General features: G+C 40.7%; 1 protein-coding gene across 7 annotated transcripts in view; it reads left to right on the top strand.

The window, feature by feature from the left end:
- PRIMPOL (primase and DNA directed polymerase) overlaps positions 1–25,416 on the top strand; it is a 57,701-nt gene that overhangs the window by 12,586 nt on the left and 19,699 nt on the right. For all 7 annotated transcript variants that reach the window (XM_047855500.1, XM_047855501.1, XM_047855502.1 and 4 more), the window contains 3 exons: positions 766–895; positions 9,850–9,997; positions 15,196–15,480. In XM_047855500.1, coding sequence (XP_047711456.1) covers positions 766–895; positions 9,850–9,997; positions 15,196–15,480 — 563 coding nt within the window. The remainder of the gene's footprint in view (positions 1–765; positions 896–9,849; positions 9,998–15,195; positions 15,481–25,416) is intronic.

Consider the following 25,416-nt stretch of genomic DNA (forward strand, 5'->3'; position numbering starts at 1 on the left):
AATGATCTCACCAGGTGTTGGGAGAAGAGTACTATGTAACCAACCGTGTGTGTGTGTGTGTGTGTGTGTGTGTGTGTGTGTGTGTGTGTGTGTGTGTTTTGAGTTCCTAAATAATCTGTGTCACATGATGACCCAATCCCCCCATCACTTTTCTGTGTTGAAATTACAAACCTTTTACTTACATAGGATGCCATCTGAACTTCACTTAGCACAAGTAATCATTTACTTATCAAGTCAGTATCTGTTCTTACTAACCCGTGTTAAAGTCCTGTCTCCTGATCCACGTGGGAGCAATGAAAGCTCATTGAAGTCAGGTGATTTAGAATATGTTTTTAGCCAATTTTGAAAAGCCTGTTTTCCTAATGAAAATACAAATCTTAAAAATTCTCAAAAAATTTATCGAATCCCAAGAATATATGTGATCTTGGGATTCCGGTGTGAGAAAGTTCTTTTCTTAGACAGGATTTGCTTTATCATGACACCAAAAAGCAAAGAATTGTCATACAATGTGAAAGTTATCAGCACTTGAAAATATTTTCAAGTTAAATAATGTTACGAATACAATTATTACATGTTGTGTGATGGGAGCTCTTAATAATATGATCCATAAACCTACTGTGAGCAGTTTACTTTGTCATGCCTTCACTGTGCCATAGTTATATGTCATTAAATCACAGTTAATACAGTATCTTGAAATATAAAAGCAGCTATTATGATTTAAAAGGTATAAGATGTAAACCTAATAATCTTGCATTATTCAATTAGAAAAAATCTCTTACACTGCTATGAAGTCATTCCTGAAAACGCTGTGTGCAAGCTTTATTTTGATTTGGAATTTAACAAACATGCGAATCCTGAAGCTGATGGGAAAAAGATGGTTGCGTTACTCATCGAGGTACATTAATAACTTGGGTTTTTCTTCTTATATCTGTATATCTCTTCATTCATTTATTCATTAAGTGCATCCAACCTATGTAATATTTGGCTTCTGTGTTTCAGCTCCTTTTTTTTTTTCTTTCCTCTTCCTTTTGACCTTCATTTCTTAATGTGACTTTTCTGAGTAAAGTTCCACAGAGACCGAAGGTTCAGTTCTAGTCTATATGTTTTGTGATATTAGCACATCTATAAAAAACAGCCTTGAGAAAGATGGCAGTTTGGACACTTTTTAAATTATATGTTAATTCTCTTTATATTATAAATAGCTGACTCTGGTAAAAAGGCAAAGTAATTTTTACTGTAAAAATCAGGTAGTCAGATGAATTTCAAGAAAACTTTGATTAAAAATTGTGTCATAGGGGCGCCTGGGTGACTCAGCCAGTTAAGCATATGACTTGGATCTTGGCTAAGGTCATGATCTTATGGTTCGTCAGATTGAGCCTCAAGTCAGGCTCTGTGCTGACAGCCTGGAGCCTGCTTGGGATATTCTCTTTCTCTTTCTGTCTCTCTGTGTCTTTCTTTCTCTGTCCCTCCCCTGCTGGTTCTCTCTCTTTCTCAAAATAAATATAACTTAAAAAATAAAAAATAAATAAAAAAATTTGTATCACAGGGGTACCTGGGCAGCTCAGTTGGTTGAGTGTCCATCTTGATTTTGGCTCAGGTCATGATCCCAGGGTCATGGGATCGAGCCCCACATCCGGCTCCATGCTGGGCTGCTTGAGATTCTCTCTCTCTCTCCCTTTGCCCCTCTCCCCTGCTTGCTTCTCTCTCTCTCTCAAATTAAAAAAATAAGGGGCACTTGGGTGGCTCAGTCGGTTAAGCGTCCGACTTTGGCTCAGGTCATGATCTCATGGTTCGTGGGTTCGAGCCCTGCATCAGGCTCTGTGCTGACAGCTGGGAGCCTGGAGCCTGTTTCAGATTCTGTGTCTCCCTCTCTCTGCTTCTCCCCCCACTCACACTCTGTCTCCCTCTGTCTCAAAAATAAATAAGCATTAAAAAAAAATTTAAAAAAAAAGTCATCATAATTTTTTTGCTCACAAGGATTTTGGAAATTATTGTGCCATCATAAATGAGGAAACTAAGGTCTAGAAAGACTTAATTCTTATTCTAGGTCTTATAGTATTGGCAAAACATGGTCTAGTAATTCAGTTAACATTGTTTTTAAAGGAGAAAAGACTGTAATTCTAGTATGTTTTTGATTTAGCAGTGTCAACCAGGAAGTTACTAACAAAAGGGACAATATGGGCTTGTTCAACTGAACACTATTATGTATGTTTATAAAATCTTTTAATATTTTATTGCATTAAATTATATTAAACTTATATTGGTTTTTATTTGGGCCCAAAGTAGGCATTAACATTTATTGATTAATTTTTTTCTTTTAGATGTTAATTGTAGATGACACATTTTATAACTTTACTTTATTTTATTTTATTTATTTATTTATTTTTTTACATTTTATAACTTTAAATATATCTCAAGGGTGCCCAGGTGGCTTAGTCAGGTAAGTATCCAACTTGGGCTCAGGTCATGATCTTACAGTTCATAGGTTCGAGCTCCATTTCGGGCTCTGTGCTGGCAGTGCAGGGTCTGCTTGGGATTCTCTCTCTCTTCCTCTCTCTGCCCCTCTCCGACTTGTATTTTTTTCCTCTCTCTCCCCAAATAAATAGATAAAACTTAAAATTAGAAAAAATATATCTCAAAATGTTTTTGGTAGAGATTATCTGCCCAATTATGTTGAATCACTATGTTTTTAAAATTTTTTGTGAAAAATGTATGCAAATACTTTTTTTAAAAGTGTGTATTTATCTTGAGAGAGGAAAAAAAGCATGAGCAGGGGAGGGGCAGAGAGAGAGGGGAGAGCAAGAATCCCAAGCATGCTCTGTACTGTTAGTGCAGAGCCCAATGGAGCCTCACAGAGCCCCATGTGAGGCTCAAACTCATGAACTGTGAGATCATGACCTGAGCCAAAGTTGGACGCTTAACCGACTGAACCCCCCAGGTGCCCCACCCCGCAAATTTGTTTTTTTTAACTTTTTTTTTTTCAACGTTTATTTATTTTTGGGACAGAGAGACAGAGCATGAACGGGGGAGGGGCAGAGAGAGAGGGAGACACAGAATCGGAAACAGGCTCCAGGCTCCGAGCCATCAGCCCAGAGCCCGACGCGGGGCTCGAACTCACGGACCGCGAGATCGTAACCTGGCTGAAGTCGGACGCTTAACCGACTGCGCCACCCAGGCGCCCCCCGCAAATATTTTTTTTAAAAAATCATATGTTAGTTTTCTTTTGGCTTTGCTTTCCCCCCCCCCGGCCCCCCCCCCCCCCCACCTTACTTAGGTTTGTTTGTTTATTTATTATGAAGTATAGTTGACATCTAATATTGGTTTCAGGGGTATAACACAGTGACTTGACATCTATATACATTATATAGGATCCATCAGGATGAGTCTAGTCATTGTATAAAGTTATTATAATATTAATGACTATGTATTCCTATGAGTCTATTTTGGTTAGTTTTGTTTGTCTTGTTTTTTAGATTCCACAGGTAAGTGAAACCATGTGGAATTTGACTTTCCCTGTCTGACCTATTTCACTTAGCATAACACATGTGCTGGCAAATGGCAAAATTTTATTGTTTTTCATGGCTGAGTAATCATATTCTTTATGATTACATCTTCTTTATTCATTCATCTGTCAGTGGACACTTAAATGTCTTCCATATCTTGGCTATTGTAAATAATGGTGCAGTAAATATAGGAGTGTGTACATCTTTTTAAATCACTGTTTTTGTTTTCTTTGGGTAAATCCCCAGGAATGGAATTGGTGGATCATACGGTAGTTCTGTTTTTTACTTTTTGAAAAATCTCATACTGTTTTCCAGAGAGGCTGCACCAATTTACGTTACCATCAACAGTGCAAAAGAGTTCCCTTTTCTCTACATCCTTGCCAATACTTTTTATTTCTTGTCTTTTTGATACTAGCCATTCTGACTTGTGTGAGGTAATATCTTATTGTGGTCTTGATTTGCATTTCCCTGATGAGTGATGTTGAGCATTTTTTAATGTGTCTGTTGGCCATCTGGACATCTTCTTTGGAAAAATGTTACTCAAGTCCTCTGCACGTTTTTAAAATCAGAGTTTTGGTTTTTGGTGTTGAGTTGTTAGAGGTTCTTTAGACATTTTGGCTATTAATTTCTTATTCGATACATCATTTATAAATATATTCTCCCATTCAGGAGATTGTCTTTTTGTTTTGTTGATTGTTTCCTTCTCTGTGCAAAAACTTTTTGGTTTGATGTAGTCCTTGTTGTTTAATTTTGCTTTTGTTACCCTTACCTGGGGAAACAGATCCAAAAACTAATGCTCAAATATCCTAGAGTTTACTGCCTATAGTTTCTTTAAGGAGTTTTTTGGTTTCAGGCATTACATTTAGTTCTTTAATCCATTGCAAGGTTATTTTTGTATACGATGAAAGAAAGTGAATTCTTTTGTGTGTAGCTAGCTATTCAGTTTTCCCAGCACTATTTATTGAACACAGTGTCTTTTATCCATTGTATATTCTTTCCTTCTTTGTTGTAGAATGATCATTTAATTGTGGGTTTATTTCTGTGCTCTGTGTTCTGTTTCATTGATTTATGTGTGTACTTTTGTGCCAGTACCATACTACTTTGATTACTATAGCTTTGTAGTATAGTATGAAATCTGGCAGTGTGATACCTCCAGCTTTGTTCTTTTTTCTTAAGATTGATTTATTTATATGTGGTCTTTCGGTTCTATACGTCCTTATGACCGTTACTTGGAAGTCTTTATCAGGTAGATTGTTTATCTTTCTTTTGTTCGATGCTTGCTTTGAGGTTGTTTTTTTTTCCCCCTATTTGGAACATATCCTTTCTCATTTTTTCTGTGTTTATTTCTATGTATTTGGTAGTCTGCTCTGTTTCCTGGTCTTGAAGGTAGTATCCTTATGTAGAAGGCATCCTACTGGCCCCAGAAGTGAAATCTCTCCTGCTCACTAGAGCCAGGTACTCCAGGGGTGTCCTGTGTGTGCGTTGTATGTCCCCTTCTGTCGTGACAGGGCCCTGACTCCTGTCAGGGGCACTGGTGGGCAGTGCGGGTGGGAGGACCAACGGACCCAGTGGTGTGGCTACAGCTGCTGGGGACGTGCTTGTGGGTGGAGTTAGCCTCTGTTGTAGCTGGCTCTAGGGCTTGGCTGTGACTGCTGTGCATGTGCTGGTAGGTGGGGTTGACCTTTCCCCCTTCTCCTTGGGTAGGAGTTGCTTGACAGGGTTGTCAGTCCCGGCCTGGGCTTACCTGCTGGGTATAGCATGTGGGAAGCCACTTTGGAGGAGCACCTGATGGGGTGGGCAGGTTGGACGGGCTGAGTCCACAGGGTGATGCTGGGGCTCAATGAGTGGTACTAGCAAGGTGGAGAGAGAGTGTTTGGAAATTGTATCTGCCAGGGAACAAGAAAAATGATGCTGATGCTTACTAGTGCTTCCATTCCCAGAGAAAGTTCCTCTTCTCCTCTGATACACACACTAAGATTAATACATCTCCTCCTGTATGGACCAAGTGCTTTTTTTTTTTTTTTTTTTTTTTTTTTTTTTAGTGTTTGTTTTTGAGAGAGAGAGAGAGAGAGAGAGAGAGAGAGCGTGCATGCACACAAGTCGGGAGGGGCAGAGAGAGAGAGAGGGGGAGACACAGAATCCAAAGCAGACTCCAGGCTCTGAGCTGTCAGAGCCCTAGGTGGGGCTAGAACTCACAGACCAGGAGGTCATGACCTGACCTGAAGTCAGAGGCTTAACCAACGAGCCACCCAGGTGCCCCTGGACCAAGTGCTTTTTAAATCTGTTATCTTTGTGCTGTGTCTTGGAGTAAGATTGCTCACAAGCCCTTTAAGAGTAGAGTCTTGGGGCACCTGGTGGCTCAGTTGGTTAAGTGACCGGCTCTTGATTTCAGCTCAGGTCTCGAGCTCATGGTTGGTGAGTTTGAGCCCCACCTTGAGCTCTGTGCTGATGGTTTGGAGCCTGCTTGGGATTCTCTTTCTCCCTCTCTCATTGCCCTTCCCTGCTCGCGTGAGCACTATCTTTCTCTCTGTAAATAAACATTAAAAAAACAAAACAAAACAGAGTCGAGTCTTGGTTTCCTAACCCTCCAGCTCTCCAGCTCTCCTGGAGTTCTGCTCCTTTTCGAAGTCCTTCTCTGGTGGCTGGTCTTCCTGGTGCACATCTCCAGGGCAGGCAGAGCTGCTCGGTGTGGGCCTTGAACCCATCGCTACTCAGGGAAGACCTGTGCCTCGTGATGTCTCTGCCTCCTGTTGGTCACCGTGTTTAGGGCTTGGTTCCTGAGCCAACCTGGTCTTTGCCCCTCCTACCCTTATTTATGTGGCTTTTCCTTTATATCTTTAGCTCTGTTCTTCTAGGTCATCAGGCTGCTCTCAGAGGACCTGTTCTGTATTTAATTGCAGCCTTGGTGTGTCTGTGGAAGGAGTGAACTCAGGATCCTCCTACTCCATCATCCTCTCCTAGCTTTGATGCAGAAGAAATGTACATTAGTCCTCCTTCCCCCAAAGAAACCAAACAAGAAGGATACTTTTCTTAAAATAACCATTAGACCCTTAAAAACAGATTCCAAAGTTTTATTTCATTGTATTTGGTAAATTATAACATGCATAAGTATTTTGAATTTAATTTTATTTTAAAATAATTCATAGATACTGATTTTTCTCTGATGTATGATGCACTTTTAAATTCTCAGGTAAGATTTATTACACAGCTATTGTATAGCTAAGAAGGAATTAAGATTCAGAGATTTTTACTGGCACTTTAACACGGCATACCATTAAGAAGTAGCACATTGTATTATAAACCAGAAATACCCCGAATTGAACCAACACTAGTGCAAATCCTGTTTGTAACATAGATTAATAAACACTGGTGTGGCAGAAATGGTGTAGGTATTTAAAATTTTTTCCTCCTAATTTAAAAAAAAATTTTTTTTTTTCAACGTTTTTATTTATTTTTGGGACAGAGAGAGACAGAGCATGAACGGGGGAGGGGCAGAGAGAGAGGGAGACACAGAATCGGAAACAGGCTCCAGGCTCTGAGCCATCAGCCCAGAGCCTGACGCGGGGCTCGAACTCACGGGCCGCGAGATCGTGACCTGGCTGAAGTCGGACGCTTAACCGACTGCGCCACCCAGGTGCCCCACCTCCTAATTTTTTAAAATATTTATTTACATATTATTTTTTAATGTTTATGCTTGAGAGAGAGAGAAACAGAGTGTGAGTGGGGGAGGGGCTGAGAGAGAGGGAGACACAGAGTCTAAAGCAGGCCCCAGGCTCTGAGCTGTCAGCACTGAGCTGATGTGGACCTTGAACTCACAGACCGCGAGATCATGACCTGAGCCGAAGTTGAACTCCCAACCAACTGAGCCACCCAGGCGTCCCTCCTCCTAATTCTTTATATAATTTTATCCAACTTAGTCTTAAATAACTAATCTTCTACATCAGCAAAAGTTGGAAAAAATTGTAGAAATGTGAGCTTAGAATTATATAGCCTTTTTATTTAACATGTTTACTGTTTGGTAGAAAAGTTAGTAGGATTATTTTAGATAATATAACCTTCATTCATATTTACGCTGAGATTAATTTCATTTATTGGTTACTTTGTATAATAACTGTGTATTCCAGTACGTACTTTGCCTCTTGAATCTCCATGTGAAGAGGCATAAATTAGGTCCTGTCTTAACAGGTGGTTAAGAAATAACTGGCTAATGATAATTAGTGATAACCTATCACCCTTTGAGTCCATGACTTAACTGAAAAATTTTAGTAAGCCCCTTTTGCCAAATGGTATGAGCCCTGGTGCTAATGCATTTTATAAAACTATGCTGACAGGTAACATTGTTCAAATCATATATTTTTAATTTGTGGATTTTGTAATTTTAATATTTAAATAAATATTTAAAGTTTAACTTAGGAAAGTTAACTTTGATGATTAGGACTACTCTATTGTTGTTGTTTAACCCATGGAGTCATTCCATTTATTCTATACAGCTCCAAAGTACATAACTAGATTTTATTCACTTACCAAAATCTTTTCAGCCTCTGCTGTGTCAGTGCGTCCAGAGACTAGGAATACAGTGGTTTAGCCCATAGGACATGGTTTCTGCCTTCTTAGAATTTATAGCCTAATGGAGGATAGCAAATTAGGATAGGTTTAGTTGCCATAATAAAAAACTTAATGTGGCTTAGACAAGATAGAAATCTATTTCTCTCATGGAGTATCTGGATATGGCTCCATTGTTAAAGACTAGGCTTACTGCTTTTGCTATTTCCTGAGATGTTGCCTATTTTACCTTGTCCAGATGGCTCACTACCACTGTCTGCTTTCTAACCAGTAGAAAAGGGTGAAGGGATGGGCATGCCCCTTGCCTGTAAGAGTGTAACTTAGAAGTCAGGTACCTTCCCTCTGTTCACATCCCATTGGCCTGAACTGAGTCATGTGGCCACACACCTTATTGCAAGGGAGTCTGGGAAATGTAGTCTTTATTCTGATGACCTTGTACCTAGGTAATGAGCATTCTATTTCTACAGAAGGAGGAAAGAACAGATAGGGATAGCCTCTGTAACAGAGGAAACTGAAGTCAAAGTAATCACACAAGTTAAAATTGTAGCTGTGTAAGTACTACAAATGGAGACAGAATATGAAGGGGGAATTGATGTAAATAGGAAACTGAGGAAGTCTCTGAGAAAGTGAGAATATTGAAGAATACTATCAAAGAGGGTGGGAGGGGGGTAGCTATAATAATGCTCAAATAACATTAATAAAACTTATTTTATAACTATTAAGTGTCTAAGTGCTTGCCAGTTTATAAGCATTTTGCTAATGTCAGGATAACCATGCATGGTAGTTCTTAGTAACTTCATTTTGCAAATGAGGAGGCTGAGGTTTCAGGAGAAGTGACTCATTTTGTAGCTGCTTTTAAGCAGGTATATATGCCAGGCACTGTGCTAATTCTTTACTTTCATTTTGTCATTTACTCCTTACAACAATCCTCAAAGTTAGGTCTGATTATTATTCCTATTTTGCAGTAGGAATGTAAGGTTTGGGCTTGACCAAAGTCACAGAGCTGGTAAGTGGCAAAGCCAGTACTCAAACCTAGATCTTTCCGATTCCAAATCTTGTGCGCCTATCCTGCTTGCTGCCTTCTTATAATGCTTAGCTGCCTTCAATATGAGCGGCATCTGGGGGCATCTGGGTGGCTCAGTCGGTGAAACATCCGACTTTGGCTCAGGTCATGATCTCATGGTTTGTAGGTTTGAGCCCCGCATTGGGACATGTGCTGACAGCTCAGAGCCTGCAGTCTGCTTAGAATTTTTGTCTCCCTTTCTCTCTGCCCCTCCCCTGTGTGTGCGTGCTCTTTCTCTCTCTCTCTCACAAATAAACATTAAAAAAAATTTTTTTTTTTAATAGCAGCAGCATCTAGCCCCAGAGGGCTATGTCCTTGGATGTAGATTTGGGCTCAATATGTGTGAGGAACTTCCTGAAAACTAAAACTATAAAAAAAATAGAATTAGTGACTTTAAACTCATAGATGATATTTAAAGAGATGCTTAAAAAGAAATATTTTTACTGTGATTTTAGAGGAGATTAATATATAAGGTAAATTGTTCGAATTTTATGAGGTCTTTACTCCTGAGAGCCTATGATTCTTTGAACATAAGTGTGTCATAATTTAAATACTATGTATATTTCTATACATCAGTAATTTGATGAAATTATTACACAGTAAGTATACAGATAGTAAAATAAAAAAGATGAGTTTGAGTTGTACCACGGTATTTGAACTTTGCTCATGGAAAAATTTTAAAACAATTTGAAACATGAATTATTTTACTTGTATTTTTAGCATGTTTGTAAGGCACTTCAAGAACTATATAGGGTTAACTGTTCAGCCGAAGATGTTTTCAACTTGGATTCTAGCACCGAGGAAAAATTTAGCCGCCATCTAATATTTCAGCTCCATGATGTGGCATTTAAAGATAACATTCATGTTGGTAAGTACACCATTTTCAAAACAGTCAAGGAATTCTATTAAAATTTCTTATTTTCCTTTACCTCTTAAAGTTCTGTAAATACTTGCCAGGTTTTAGGGTTCTTAACCTATCCTGAATAACGAAATGTGGCTTTTCACATCTTCAGGATCTCCTTTAGTTCTAGACCTACCTTCCTGTTCTAGACACATTTTAGACACATTAACCTCCTCAGGATATCCTTGGCATTCGTGCCTCTTGCTAGACATTTTGGGATGGCCGTCCGTTGCCTGGGACTGGTTTCTGCTACAACAGGAGTCCTTTCAGAACTTTTCTGGGTAATGCGGTGGAGGCCTAATTCAGGTCTTCTCCGTGATGCCTCAGATCTGTATCTGTCCTTCACTTCAGCCTTGCCTTAGTCTTCGTTTTCGGTACATGAGGACGAGGCTGGGGCTCCGTCCGAAGAGGCTTTTTTATTGGTTGCTGCTCCAGGCGGACCCTCAAGATTGGGAAGGTGTCTACGTATGGAAGCCTGAGAGTGCAAGGGGGGTGTGTGTCTGGGACTGGATGTTTAGAGACACAGGCCCAGGTATAAAATGAAGTCAGTCCGTAGAGGAACAAGTTAGGCAGGGGGAAACACTGAAAACCAAGGTCTGAATAGAAGCCCCAGTCCTGAGTGTTTATCAAAGCAGCAACAGAGCTAGTATTTCGAGGTCTCAATGGCAGCTGATTAGCTGAAGTTCAGGTAATAGGTAATCTGTTTGAGAACTACAGGTGTCTGATAGTTTAGGGGCACCTAGAATAAAAGGCGTGAGCATAGTCACTCGAGGACTGGCATAGAAGTCAGGAACCTAACTCAGATTAGATCAAAGCTAGGTCACGGTGACCTCGTTTGCTATGTCTGAGGGGCTCCTATTATCTCCCCATTTTCCGTTGCATAGTTGGACATTCCATCTCTTTCTTTCAGCCCTCAGGTATTAATAATTGTAGAATCTCTCCTTGTCCCTCTGTTCACTCTGTCCGTAACCTTGGCGATCATCTACTGTCATGGCTTTGATGACCATCTGTGTGTTGATGACTCTTAAGTCTTCATCTTCGGCCAAGATTGTCCTCTTTGATGCCAGACCCTATAAAGCCAGCAGCCTATTAAACATTCCCTTGTAGATAGGTCACACCCATCATCCCTAAACCGGACTCCTCATTTTTCTCCTAAATTTGCCCTTTCTCCTGTGATATATGTACCAGTGAGTAGTATCTACCATCTACCCAACTACCCGAGTGGAAATGTTGGTGTCATCTTTGAGCTCTGTTTTCTCTCAGCATACTTACTTAGCGAGCTGGAGTGAGCTGATTCTACCACTTGGATGCTTCAGACCCTTCAAGGATTGCTCGATGCCATCAGGATGACTTCTAGATGTCTTCCTTTACACAGAGCCCCACTGTGCTCTAGCCTCCTCTCATACCACGTGACCCTTGTAGTGTAAACCCTGACAGTGTTTGGTTTGCCTGACTTAAGCTTTGATTCCTGAGGCTCCCATTTCAAAGTGGCATCCATTTCAAAGACCGCTATCTCAATAGCACTCCCCAGACTGAGACGCTTTTGATTCAGAAATCTTGGTTGATTTCATTAACTGACATTTTGGGCCACTAGTTTTCTCTTCCTTGCTTTAAATTCCTGCTCTTTTATTTTTTACATTAAAAAAAAAATATTTATTTATTTGAGGGAGAGCATGTGTGAGCAGGGGAGATGCAGAGAGAGAAGGAGAGAGACAATTCCTAAGCAGGCTCCGTGCTGTCAGTATGGAGCCTGACATGGGGCTTGATCCCACAAACCCTGAGATCAAGAACTGAGCCGAAATCGAAGGTTGGACATTTAACTGATTGAGCCACTCAGGAGCCCCTGCTCTTATACTTTATATTCACTAACAAGGTGTGAGCCTGGGAAACCCTAGGCCTCTGCCCCCAAGCCCAGTAAAAGCAGAAACCCCTTGCCTGTGCATGCTTTCCCCACCTCGCTGTGTGGCCCCAGGTGTCGTGGGCAATTTTCAGATCTTGAAAGTAATAGACCTTTATTTTTTTTCAAAGTTTCTTGATAGTTGTTACCGAAAGGCGTCTTGCAGTCATAACAAGAACCCAAGCCCAGGCCAAGCACAACATTTGGTGTTGATGAAATGCTGAGACCGGCACAGAACAGCCCTTCTCACTCTGACCTTTACTTAGCTCCTGCGGGGGCCACATTTTCTCAAGTCCCTGTGCCTTTGCACATTTTGATGCTGCTGTCTGAAATGACATACTCCGATTATGTGGTCTCTTAAGACCCAGTGTAGATATCATCAGATGAGAAGCCATGCCTGTCACATCTCAAACGCTGAGACTCTGGGTTATAGACAGCCCAGTGCTTATCACATTCACCACTTCCTCATGTAATTTTCTGTCGTCTTTATGTTTCACTGAATGTTTCCTTAGGGCAGGGACTGCTTGTTTTTTTCTTTTTCTTTTTTTTAATTTATTTTGAGAGAGAGAGCGTGCGTGCACACGCATGCACACAAGTGGGGGAGGGGCAGAGGGAGAGAGAATCCCAAGCAGGCTCCAGCTGTCAGCTTGGGGCCCGATGTGGGGCTTGAACTCACGAACTGTGAGATCATGACCTGAGCAGAAACCAAGAGTTGGACACTTAACCTACTGAACCACCCAGGCGCCCCAAGGACTGTTTCTTATTTACTGTTTATTTCCAGAGCTCATACATAATCATATCTTTATCAATATTTGTAATCTAGTAGTAGCAGCCGCAGCAATAAAACAGAAGTAGGCATTTGATAAGTATTTGCCGAATGAAAAACTATTCAGTGGGCTCTACGGTCAGGGTGTGGGGGCAGAGCCTTCAGCAAGATATTTCCTTGATTCTATGGACTCCTCAGTCTGCTCCATGGCTCCCAGCCACCAGGCTAAAAGTGGAGATTGGTTGCTAGGGAAGAAGGGAGAGTAGAAATTTGTCAGGTAATTAGCAGTCGCTGCTACAGATGTCTTCTGAAAGCAGATTGCCTTCAAGCTGGCTTTAAACCTGATTCCGTGGCATAAACTAAGTAAAAAGTGCTTTACTGTCAGAACAGCATACACAAAAGCGTGGAGGTACCTTGGGGGACAGAGGGGGTCTGAAGCTCCTTTTCTCTAAAATTATGAACTGCCAGAACCAGAGATGCAGGGATGAAGAAATTAGTCCAAAATTTGCCCTTCATTTCCCATCCCTCCACGGATGTTTTGGTGATATTTCTAGTTCCTATCGTTAGCCTTTCGGAAAGTAGAATTAGAGTGAGTGTAAAAGAGCACAGAATGTTTGCAAAATGTGTAAATTTGATCTGCCTAAACTACACCTCTGCCAGCCTGCCATAGGACCCGAAATTCCTATGATTGACACGTTCTTTTGAGTTATTCCCAGCCAGTAAACTTCCTGTCCCCATAGTAATGATGAGGGCGAGGGTGACAAGATTGGGGAAGGGAAGTAGAAAGCAGAGTAGTTGCTGGAAGCCTGTGTTGGAATTCATGCTGGTGATACTGTCCTTGTATCCTGGCCACGTTAACTCCCTGCCAAAGGTTTTTAAAGGCCTACCTGGCCTGCTTAGCGCTCCCTTTGCAAGTCGTTCTAGAACCATGCCTTGCGTCAAGTAGATGTTATCTTACATTTCCAGGAACATTAACTTTATGTTTGTACTGCATTGTTGTTTTTTGATACATCGTGATTTCTTTTTACTCGGTGTTTACCCTTATTTGCCTCATTCCAGAGATAATCACATCTGTAGATCATTGCAAGGATCAGATGCTTTTGCTTTCGTTTTGATGTATAGCGTTTGATGAGATACTGGATTTGTTTCATTGAGTAGAGAGTAAATCATTAATTTGGAGAAAGAGAATTTTGAAGTCAGAGCATGTGTGTTACATGATTTCAGGGTAAATAAAGTGACAAACCCAGACAATACCAATATTAGAAATTAAATTTTTTTTCTTAAAACACTGCCTTTCTCCAGTATTCATATACATGAAACACCTTAACCAAGGTATTGCTTGATTTTTATGGTGTAAATAACATACAAGAGTTAAAGAAGTTCTAGATTTGCCATATCATCTTTTCTAGGTAGAGATAGGACCGCTAATGGTTAGAGCTCTTTGTGGCACCTGGGTGGCTCAGTCAGTTAAGCATCCGACTGTTGATTTCCGCTCAGGTCATGCTCTCCTGGTTCGTTGGATCAAGCCCCACGTTGGGCTCTGCACTGATAGCACAGAGCCTTCTTGGGATATTCTTTCTCTCCCTCCTTCCTTCTCTCTCTCTCTCAAAAAAAACAAAAAACAAAAAACAAAAACTTAAAAAAACAGAGCCCTTAGAGTAAGTATTGAAATCTATGTATTTAATTGCTTTCGATCTGGACTTTACTTATGATGTCACAGCCCGTCCAGTGACCAGTTATAGGGAGAAGCCGGAGGAGCAACGACTTTGGAACCGCTGGTTGCAAATGTCACGATTCTTAGGGCATATCATGACAGGTAAAGGCGAGAGCGTGAGCTCCAGAGAAGTTTGCTGACATCCTGACTCAAGGGGAGTGCGGCAGAGGTTCTCGTGGTATTTCTGGGCATTATCTTGGCAGCATTGTTTATGCATAAAAACCTTCCTTCCATTCTTTAATCCATCGACGGTCAAGATAAGTTCTACTCAATTTGTATTAGTAAAAGTGGTGCTGGGACACCTGGGTGGCTCAGTCAGTTAAGCGTCCGACTTTGGCTCAGATCAGGATCTCATGGTTGGTGGGTTTGAGTGGGGGTTGGTGGGGTTGGGCTCTGCACTGACAGCTCAGAGACTGAATAAACATTAAAAAAAAGTTTTTAAAAAAAAATGGTGCTTTCTTGGTGACAGTACGTTAGGCTCAGGCTCATGCTAGCAACGTCAACACATCTCAAGCTGACCTTCCCTTCTAAGATGATCTGTTTATTGTAAGTGACCCCATGCTACCCTGTCGGTGGGAATCGAAAAAGTAGAAGATTGCATAAAGAGGAAGGAAGTAACAAGAGAAGCACGGTTGGTAATAACAACTCAGTTTTAAAACCAGAAGTCAAAAAAAAAAAAGAAGCCTTACTGTATAAAATTGTCATGTGGAGATTTGTGCCTAGATCTTATACTTTGTGGAAAAGCAGAGTTAGATTAATCATAATACTTTTTTTTTTTTTTTTTTTAGGTAATTTTGTGAGAAAAATATTGCAGCCTGCTTTTCACTTCATTGCCAGTGAAGACGATAGTATTTCAGAGAAAACGGGCCATGGGTTTTCCCATTTTTCTGAAACCCCAATTAAACAAGGAATTTCCTTTGGCAAAATGTCCCCAGATCAGGATGGAGGAGAGAGCTGGACGTTGAATTCAGAGGAACTGGAGAGGCTGGGGTCAGCTAAGCAAAGCAGTCCTGATCTTTCATTTTTAGTTGTGAGGAATAACACAGGAGAAAAGCAACTTTTTGTAGACCTGGGTAAGTAAAGCTGGCAGCTGTCCGTTGGACTGTCCCTTTGTACTCCTCTGAGAGACCAGTCGGTGCCCACGTGTCACTCTGCTTGGGATTCTTGCTACTGCCACTGCGCCATGGTGACCGTAGAATCACCAGCAGACTGTGATCAGTGAGCTAAGGTGCTGGAACTCTGCCTGGCTTCCATTCAGAGATCGTAGAGAGGCCCCGTGGGACAAAAGCCCCGGACCGGCCTGAGTTCCAAAAAGAAAATGGTTGCGGCTGCCACTACTTCTGAAATGTCTAGAGACTTGTGTCAGGAGAGTCTTAATAGGGGACAGTTGCCCCAGCACTCTCCAGCACCGGTGAGAAGTTTCATAAGATGAGATAAACGTTAGAGCGCCTGGGTGGCTCAGTCAGTTAAGCGTCTGACTCTCGGTTTTGACTCTGGTCCTGATCTCGCGGTTTCACGGGTTCGAGCCCTGCATCGGGGCTCTGTGGGGACTCTGCTTGGGATTCTGTGTCTCCCTCTCTCTCTCTCTCTCTCTGTCCCTCCCCTACTTGCGCTGCCGTGTCTGTCTCTCTCAAAATAAGTGAATAAACTTAAAAAAAAAAAAAAAAGTTAAAAACAGACATAATATACAAATGGTACTTTTATGTGGCAAAATGAGGCGGTTGTTTTCTCCACTGAAGAGCTTTGCCGTTAGTGGCAGCGGCCATTTCTTCAGCCTTCTCACTGTGGTCAAACCAGCAGCTGCTTTAACTGTGCTCTCTCCTACCCTACTTGCTTCTGGTCGGTGAACCTGAAGGTGTATGAAGCATGGGGCGAGACTGTAGTCTGCTTAGGTAACACGTAGGCCGATCGGGACCCATTCAGCCAGCTCCAGTCTGGTGAAAGGAGCCTCATTTAAAAAAAAAAAAAATTTAATGTTGATATATTTTTGAGAGACAGAGACAGAGCGCAAGCAGGGGAGGGGCCGAGAGAAAGGGAGACACAGAATCCGAAGCAGGCTCCAGGCTCTGAGCTGTCAGCACGGAGCCCGACGGGGGGCCCAAACCCACCAGCCAGGGAGATCATGACCTGTGCCCAAGTCGGACACTTCGGTGACTGAGCCACCCAAGCCTCATTTTTCTATTGTGGCCTCCGCTTGCGATTTGGAAGCCGTGAAGAGTACGTTTATGCGTTGCGTGTCAGAGCAACCGGGAGAGCTGCAGTGTCCACGGGCTGAGGGAAGTTAGGTTTAACTCGTAGGCAGGATTATCAAGGCAGCCAGGCCAAGAGGGGGGGCAGTGTCTTGATGCATTCCATATCTCTCTGGCTACCCTGACAGCCGAGCGCCCAAATTTGGAAATACAGTCAGATAAGGGCAATGCCCTGGTTCGGGTGTGAACAAGCACGAGTTAGGAGTAGAGGGGCATTCTTCCAAATGACAAGTTTTGTCTTGTTAGCAGACTGTTCTCTCCAGGTCGTGCTAGCATGCAGTAAAAAAGGGAGACTGCCGACAGGAAGTGACTCGGGGCGGGGCTGGGGCGTGGGGGTGCGGCATAGCTGATCTCTGTGCTCCACCTCTACCCCAGTAAAAGACACAAACCGAATACCCCAGTTTGTGACAGCCTTAAAAGTTAGTTTCCTGAACTAGCAAGGACATTTCTGTGATCTGCTTGAAAGAAATATTTCAGGCCTCTGCCTAGAATTATTGATGCAGCAAAGAGGACATTCCTTAAGGCATCTTTTGAAAGGTCAGAGATGTAATAGTAAGTTTTTGAGGAAACTTTTTTATTGAAGTAAAACATTCAGAGCCACGAGTGATTGGTGAGTGCCCAGGTCAATGGATTATCACAGAATGAACATACCCTTGTCACCACACCACCCTCGGCAAGAAATAGAAGGTTACTGGGATTCCAGAACCTCCTCTGTGTTTCTTCTAGGAAGTACCCTTCCTCCTCCCCACAGGTAACCAGTAATCCATCCTCTAACACTGTAGATTAGTTTTGCCTATTTCCGAACTTTTGAAAAAATGCTTGCTTATTTTGAGGGCGAGAACACGCTCGATAGGGGAGGGGCAGAGAGAGAGGGGCAGGGAAAGAATCCTGTGAGTGGGGGCTCGAACTCACGAACTGTGAGATCATGACCTGAGCCAAAATCAAGAGTCAGATGCTTAACTGACTGAGCCGCCCAGGCACCCCTGAAATTTTTATTATTGGAATCATAGTACTTATGGCTTGCCTTTTCACTCTCTTATTGGTGTCTTCGATGAACAAAAGTACCTTTAAATAGTGGTAGTCTGATTTATCAAATGTTTTCCTCTTAGTGCTTCTTGTATCTTGTTAAATCTTTTGCTATCTCCACTTAGGAAGATATGCTCCTAGTTACCTTCTAGAAGACTTATATTTTTACCTTTTATACTTAGATCTACAATTCACTTGGAATGGATTTTTGCTTATCGTGTGAAGAGGAGTCAAGATTGTGTTTTTTCTTCCTGTATGAACATCTGTTTGTCTCAACACTATTTGTTGAAATAACTGTCCTTTACCTAAAAGGACATCTTTGTCATAAGTCAAGCGTCTATCTATGTCTGGTCTTTTTCTGGATTATGTTCTGCTCCATTGTTGTATTGATCTATTTTTGTGCCAGTACCACTACTATCTTAATGTTGCTTTTTTATTTATTTTTTTTAATTAAAAAAAATTTTTTATTAGAGAGTGTATGCTAGTGGAGGAGAGGAGGAGAGAGAGAATCTTAAGCAGGCTGCATGCTCAGCGCAGAGCCTGAGGTGGAGCTCGATCCCCAACCCTGGGATCATGACGTGAGCCAAAATCAAAAGTCAGATGGACGCTCAACTGACTGAACCACCCAGGTGCCCCTTAATGTGCCTTCTTAAAAAGTCTTGCTGTCCAGTAGAATAAGTCCACCATCTTTGTTCTTTGAAATTTCTTGGCTGTTCTTGACCGTTTGCACTTCCGTTTAAATTTTAAAATCACTCTATCAGGTTACGTGTGCGCGCGCGCGCACACACACACACAGAGCTAGAATTTTGATTTAGTTTGCATTGAGTCTATTGATCAACATTGACATTTTTACAATATTTAGTGTTCCGATTCATGAGCGTGGTTTGTCATTCCACTAACATCGATGTTCTCTAATTTCTCTCCGTGTTTTATAATTTTCTGAATAGAGAACTTGTACATCTTGGATTTATTCTAGATATTTGATTTTTTTTTTTTTTTTGCTTAAACAACAAACATTTATTTCTCACAGTAGCAAGATTGGGGTACCAGTGTGGGTGGCTTCTGGTGAAGGTCCTGTTCCTGGTGTACAGATCCCTGTCTTCTCATTGTAGCCTTCCATAGCGGAGAGAGAGCACTGCTTGATTTTTGGATGTCTCCCTTCTTTGAGATTTTGGCACTAGAAAACCTCACTGCCTTAGCAGGTCTTCAGTAGTCTCAAACTTTTTTTCCTAATGGATTTCCCCAGGTTTTCTATTTATTTACAATAGGAGGGTTACCCACAAATTGAACAGAATTCGATTTCTGTTTCTGGATGTGGCATTCTTCCAAGCCAACTCTACTCTATTTTAATTTATACATTGATTTTATTTTGTTTACAGCTGGTAGAAAATAATTCTTACTCTCATTTTTGTTTACATGAAGGTGATTTTTTTCACCCTCATTTTTTAAATTGAGGTGTAACTGACATACCACATTTAATTAGTTTCAGGTGTATAACATAATCTGATATTTGCACATATTGCAAATTGATTACCACAATAACTCTCATTAACCTCCATCACCATACATACAATAGAGTTGTTTTTCATATGATGGGAATTTCTAAGGTGTACTCTCTTAGCAACTTTCAAATATGCAATATAGTGTTATTCACTATATTTGCCCTGCTGTACATTACATCCCCATGACTTATTTATAACTGAAGTTTGTGTCTTTAGACTCCCTTTATCCATTGGCCCACCCCTACCCCCCCCCCCCACTTCAAGCAACCATTAGTCTGTTCTCTGTATTTATTAGCTTTTTTTTTTTAACTTTTTAGATTCTGTATATAAGCAATATGGTATTTGTCCTTCCCTGTCTGACTTATTTCACTCAGCATAATGCCTTTGAGGTCCATCTATGTTGTTGCAAATGGCAGGATTTTTATTTTTTTTTAAATGGTTAAATAATACTCCATTTTATACACGTGCAGATTGTTTCCATATCTTGGCTATTGTAGATAATGCTGCAGTGAACATGGTGACCACATATCTTTTAGAATTAGTTTTTATTTTCTTCAGATAAATACCCAGAAGTGGAATTACTGGATCATACGGCAGTTCTATTTTTAATGTTTTGAGGAACTTCCATACTGTTTCCCACAGTGGCTGCACCAATTTACATTCCCACCAACAGTGCATGAAGGTTCCCTTTTCTCCACAGCCTCACCAACACTTGTTATTTCTTGTCTTTTTGAGACCAGCCATTTTGACAGGTGTGAGGCGGTATCTCATTGTGGTTTTGATTTGCATTTCCCTGATATTAGGGATGTTGCACATCTGTTTATGTGGCCATCTGTGTGTCTTTTTATGGAGAAACGTGGACTCAAATTCTGCCCACTTTATTTTATTATTTATTTAATTTTTTAATTATTTAAAATATAATTTATTGTCAAATTGGCTTCCATACAACACCCAGTGCTCATCCCAATGGGTGCCCTCCTCAATGCCCATCACCCACTTTCCCTCTCCCCCATCCCCCATCAACCCCCAGTTTATTCTCAGTTTTTAAGAGTCTCTTATGGTTTGCCTCCTCCCTCTCTGTAACTTTTTTTTCCCCTTCCCTTCCCCCATGGTCTTCTGTTAAATTTCTCAAGATCCACATATGAGTAAAAACATGAATCTGTCCTTCTCTGACTGACTTATTTCACTTAGCATAATACCCTCCAGTTCCATCCACGTTGCTGCACGTGGCCAGATTTCATTTTTTCCATTGCCAAGTAGTATTCCATTGTATATATAAGTCACATCTTTATCCAGTTGTCAGTTGATGGACATTTAGGCCCTTTCCATAACTTGCCTATTGTTGAAAGTGCTGCTGTAAACATTGGAGTACATGTGCCCCTATGCATCAGCACTCCTGTATCCCTTGGGTAAATTCCTAGCAGTGCTATTGCTGGGTCATAGGGTAGTGTTTTTGAGGAACCTCCACACTATTTTCCAGAGTGGCTGGACCAGTTTGCATTCCCACCAGCAGTGCAAGAGGGTTCCCGTTTCTCCACATCCTCGCCAGCATCTATAGTCTCCTGATTTGTTCATTTTAGCCACTCTGAAGGGCATGAGGTGGTATCTCAGTGTGGTTTTGATTTGTATTTCCCTGAGGAGGAGGGACGTTGAGCATCTTTTCATGTGTCTGTTGGTCATCTGGATGTCTTCTTTGGAAAAGTGTCTATTCATGTCTTCTTCCCATTTCTTCCCAGGATTATTTGTTTTTCGGGTGTAGAGTTTGGTGAGTGCCTTATAGATTTTGGATACTAGCCCTTTATCTGATATGCCATTTGCAAATATCTTCATTTTTGCTTTTAATTCCCTTGCATTTGATTGTGATTGCATTGAATGTGTAGATTGCTTTGGGTAGTATTGACATCCTAACAATATTTATTCTTCCAATCCACGAGCATGGAATGTTTTTCCATTTCTTTGTGTCTTCTTCAGTTTCCTTCATAAGCTTTCTATAGTTTTCAGCATAGAGATCTTTTACATCTTTGGTTAGGTTTATTCCTGGGTATTTTATGGTTCTTTGTGCAGTTGCGAATGGGATCAGTTTCTTTATTTCTCTTTCTGTTGCTTCATTATTGGTGTATAAAAATGCAACCGATTTCTGTACATTGATTTTGTGCCCTGTACCTGTACATTGATTTTGACTTTGCTGAATTCATGTATCAGTTTTAGCAGACCTTTTGTGGTCTGTCGGGTTTTCCATGTGGAGTATCATGTTGTCTGCAAAAAGTGAAAGTTTAACTTCATCTTTGCCAATTTTGATGTCTTTTATTTCATTTTGTTGTCTGATTGCTGATTCTAGGACTTCCAACACTATGTTAAACAACAGTGGTGACAGGACATCCCTGTCATGTTCCTGATCTCAGGGAGAAAGCCCTCTGTTTTTCCCCATTGAGGATGATATTAGCTGTGGGCTTTTCATAAATTGCTTTTATGGTGTTTAAGTATGTTCCTTCTATCCTGACTTTCTTGAGGGTTTTTATTAAGAAAGGATGCCGTATTTTGTCAAATGCTTTTTCTGCATCTATTGACAGGATCATGTGGTTCTTTTCTTTTGTTAATGTGATGTATTACATTGATTTGTGAATACTGAACCAGCCTTGCAGCCTGGGAATGAATCCCACTTGATCATGGTGAATAATTCTTTTTATATGCTGTTGAATTAGATTTGCTAGTATCCTGTTGAGAATTTTTGCATTCATATTCATCAGGGATTTTGGCCTGTAGTTCTCTCTTTTTGCTGGGTCTCTGGTTTGGGAATCAAAGTAATGCTGGCTTTATAGAATGAGTCCGGAAGTTTTCCTTCCATTTCTACTTTTTGGAACAGCTTGAGAAGGATAGGTATTAACTCTGCTTTAAATGTCTGGTAGGATTCCTCAGGGAAGCCATCTGGTCCAGGACTCTTACTTGTTGGGAGATTCTTGATAACTGTTTCAATTTCTTCACTAGTTATGGGTCTGTTCAAATTTTCTGTTTCTTCTCATTTGAGTTTTGGTAGTGTGTGGGTGTTTAGGAATTTATCCATTTCTTCCAGGTTGTCCAGTTTGTTGGCATATAATTTTTCATAGTATTCCCTGATAATTGCTTGTATTTCTGAGGGACTGGTTGTAATAAATCCATTTTCATTTGTGATTTTATCTATTTGGGTCTTCTCTATTTTCTCTTCGAGAAGCCTGTCTGCCCACTTTTTAATTAGGTTTCCTTTTTCTCTTGAGTTGTAGGAGTTCTTTATATATCTTGGCTAGTAACATCTAATCAGATCTATAATTTGCAAGTATTTTTTCCCATTCAGCATGTAACCTTACTTTTGTTGCTGGTTTTCTTTCTCTGCAGAAACTTTTTACTTTGATGTAGTCCTGCTTATTTATTTTTGCTTTTGTTGCCTTTGCTGTTGGTGTCAAATTTAAAACACCATTGCTGGGGTGCCTGGGTGGGTGGCTCGGTCAGTTGAACGTCCGACTCTTGATTTTGGCTCAGGTCATGATCCCAGGGTTGTGGGATTGAGTCCCACGCTGGGCTCTGTGCTGAGCATACAGCCTGCTTAAGATACATTCTCTCGCTCTTTCTCTCTCTCCTCCTCTGCCCCTCTCTCCTGCTCGAGTTCTCTGTTTCTCTCTAAAATAAAAAACAAAAACAAATAAAAACAAACCACACCGTCGCCAAGATCCAAAACCACCGGTTTTCTAAGACTTTTATGGTTTCAGGTCTTATATTCAAGTCTGTAATTCATTTCAAATTAATTTATGGATATGGTGTGAGAAAGTAGTACAGTTTTATTATTTTGCATGTGGCTTTCCAGTTGCCCATCTCATTTCATTGGAGAGACTGTTCTTTCTCTGTTGTATATTCTTGGCTCCTTTGCTGTAAATTAAATGAACATATACATACATGGCTTTATTTTCTTGCTTTCTGTTGTGTTCCATTGATTTATGTGCCTGTTTTTATTGCTGATATCATACTGTTTTGGTAAGTATGGCAGTGTGATACACTTTGAAATCAGGAAACATGGTGCCTCCAGGTTTGTTCTCTGCCTGCGTTGCTTTGGCCATTCGGGATCTTGTGTAGTTCCATTCAAATTTTAGAATTCTGTGTTCAGGTCTGTGAAAAGTGTCACTGAAATTTTGATAGGGTCGGCACCAAATCGTAAATTGACCCAGGTGTTATGGACATCTTCACAGTATTCTTCCAGTCTGTGAGCCTGGAATATCTTTCCATTTCTTTGTGTCCTCCTCAACTGCTTTCATGAGTGTTTTATACTTTTCAGAGTACAAGTCTTTCACCTCCTTGGTTACATTTATTCCTGGGTATTTTACTCTTTCCAATGCAATTATAAATGGGATTGTTTCTTTTTTTTTCTTTTTTTAATGGGATTGTTTCTCAATTTCTTTTCCCGATAGTTTGTTGGTGGTTGTACAGAAATGCAGCAGATTGCTATACAGTTGATTTTGTGTCCTGCAACTTGACTGATAATAGTTGTAACAATTTTTTTGGTGGAGTCTTTGGAATATTCTACATAATATGTTTCTATACATACACATCTGCAAATAGTGACAGTTTCACTTCTTCCTTTCCAATTTGGATGCCTTTTATTCCTTTTCTTGCCTACTTGCTCTGGCTAGGACATCTAATACCATGTTGGTAAAAGTGATGAGAGTGGGTGTTCTTATTCCTGATTTTAGAGGAAAAGCTTTCAGCTTTTCACCACTGAGTGGGATGTTAACTATGGGTGTGTCATAAATAGACTTTATTATGTTGAAGTACGTTTCCTGTATACCCATTCTGTTGAGAGTTTTTATCATAGGTATAAAATACTTTGAGTATTTTATCGTAAGTGATGTTGAATTTTGTCAGATGCTTTTTCTGTATCTATTGAGATTGTCATTTTTTTTTTTGTTTTGCTTGTTTGTTTTACAAGAGAAATCTACACCTTTACTTGTTTACTTTTCAGTAAGTTTAAATCCTTGAGGGGTAGAGCATCACATGTATTCTGTGGCCAATGACTTTAGCAGGAAGGTTGCTTTGGAATTTGCCACGAGCCATATGCCGCCGTGTGTGTCCATGAGCATGAGTTACTTTTCTCCAGATTACTCTGGTTTTGTTCAGTGTGCCACCAGGAGTCATTGTGTTGTTCTTTGCTTTGTACACAAAGCCTAGATAGAATTCATTTCATCTAGAGCATAAACACCTTCACTTTTAAGAAGAGCTGTGTTCCAGAGACCCTCTGGCTCCGGAGACCTCGCTTACAGACAGCAAAAATGGCCTTGGATCACAGCCTTCTAGACGTATTTGTCTTTTTAGGAGTCCTGTTCCCAGCCAGACTCCACAGGTTCCAAGGTGGCGGAAAGAGCAAGATGATCATTTGGTTTTTATGAAGCCACTCTGCTTTTATGAAAGACCTACATTAGTATGATAATAGCTTTTTCCATAAGAGTGGAAATCCTCTTTGGAATCTTACAGGTAGTGAAAACAGGTAGCAATATAGGTCTTTCATAAAAGCAAAGTGTTGTAATGTGAACTTTCAGAAAGTTGGGAGATACCTGTATTGTTGAATTTGGTTTGCTGTTACTTTGTTTTCTTATTGATTTAGTTATTTTCTTGATGACTTTTATATCTGTGTTCATCAGGGATATTGACCTGTAATTTTCTTTCTTGTGCCCCTGTTTATTTTTGGTGTCATGGTAATGCTGGCTGTGTAAAGTGAGTTTGAAGTGTCTATTTTTGGGAATAATTTGAGAAGGGGAACCTATTATTCTTTAAATGTTTGGTAGAATTTACCTTTAAATCTGTCTATTCCTGGGCTTTTGTTTGTTGGGAGGTTTTTGTTTACTGATTCACTCTCCTTACTAGTCATCAGGCTATTTTCAATTCATGATTCATCCTTGGAAGGTTTTATTTTTTTTTTGAGAGAGAGAGAGAGAGAGCACGAGCATGAGCTGGGGAAGGGCAGAGAGAGAAAGAGACACAGGATCTGAAGCAGGCTCCAGACTCTAAGGTGTCAGCACAGAGCCTGACGGGGCTCAAACCCAGAAGCTGAGATCATGACCTGACCCAAAGTTGGATACTTAACCGACTGAGCCACACAGGCACCCTGGAAGGTTATGTTTCTGGGAAGTTGTGCATTTCTCCCAGGTTTCCCAATTTGTTGGAGTGTAATTTCTCATAGTAGTTTGTTATGATCCTTTGTATTTCTGCAGTA

The sequence above is a fragment of the Prionailurus viverrinus genome, chromosome B1, assembly GCF_022837055.1.
Source record: "Prionailurus viverrinus isolate Anna chromosome B1, UM_Priviv_1.0, whole genome shotgun sequence".
Lineage (NCBI taxonomy): Eukaryota > Metazoa > Chordata > Mammalia > Carnivora > Felidae > Prionailurus > Prionailurus viverrinus.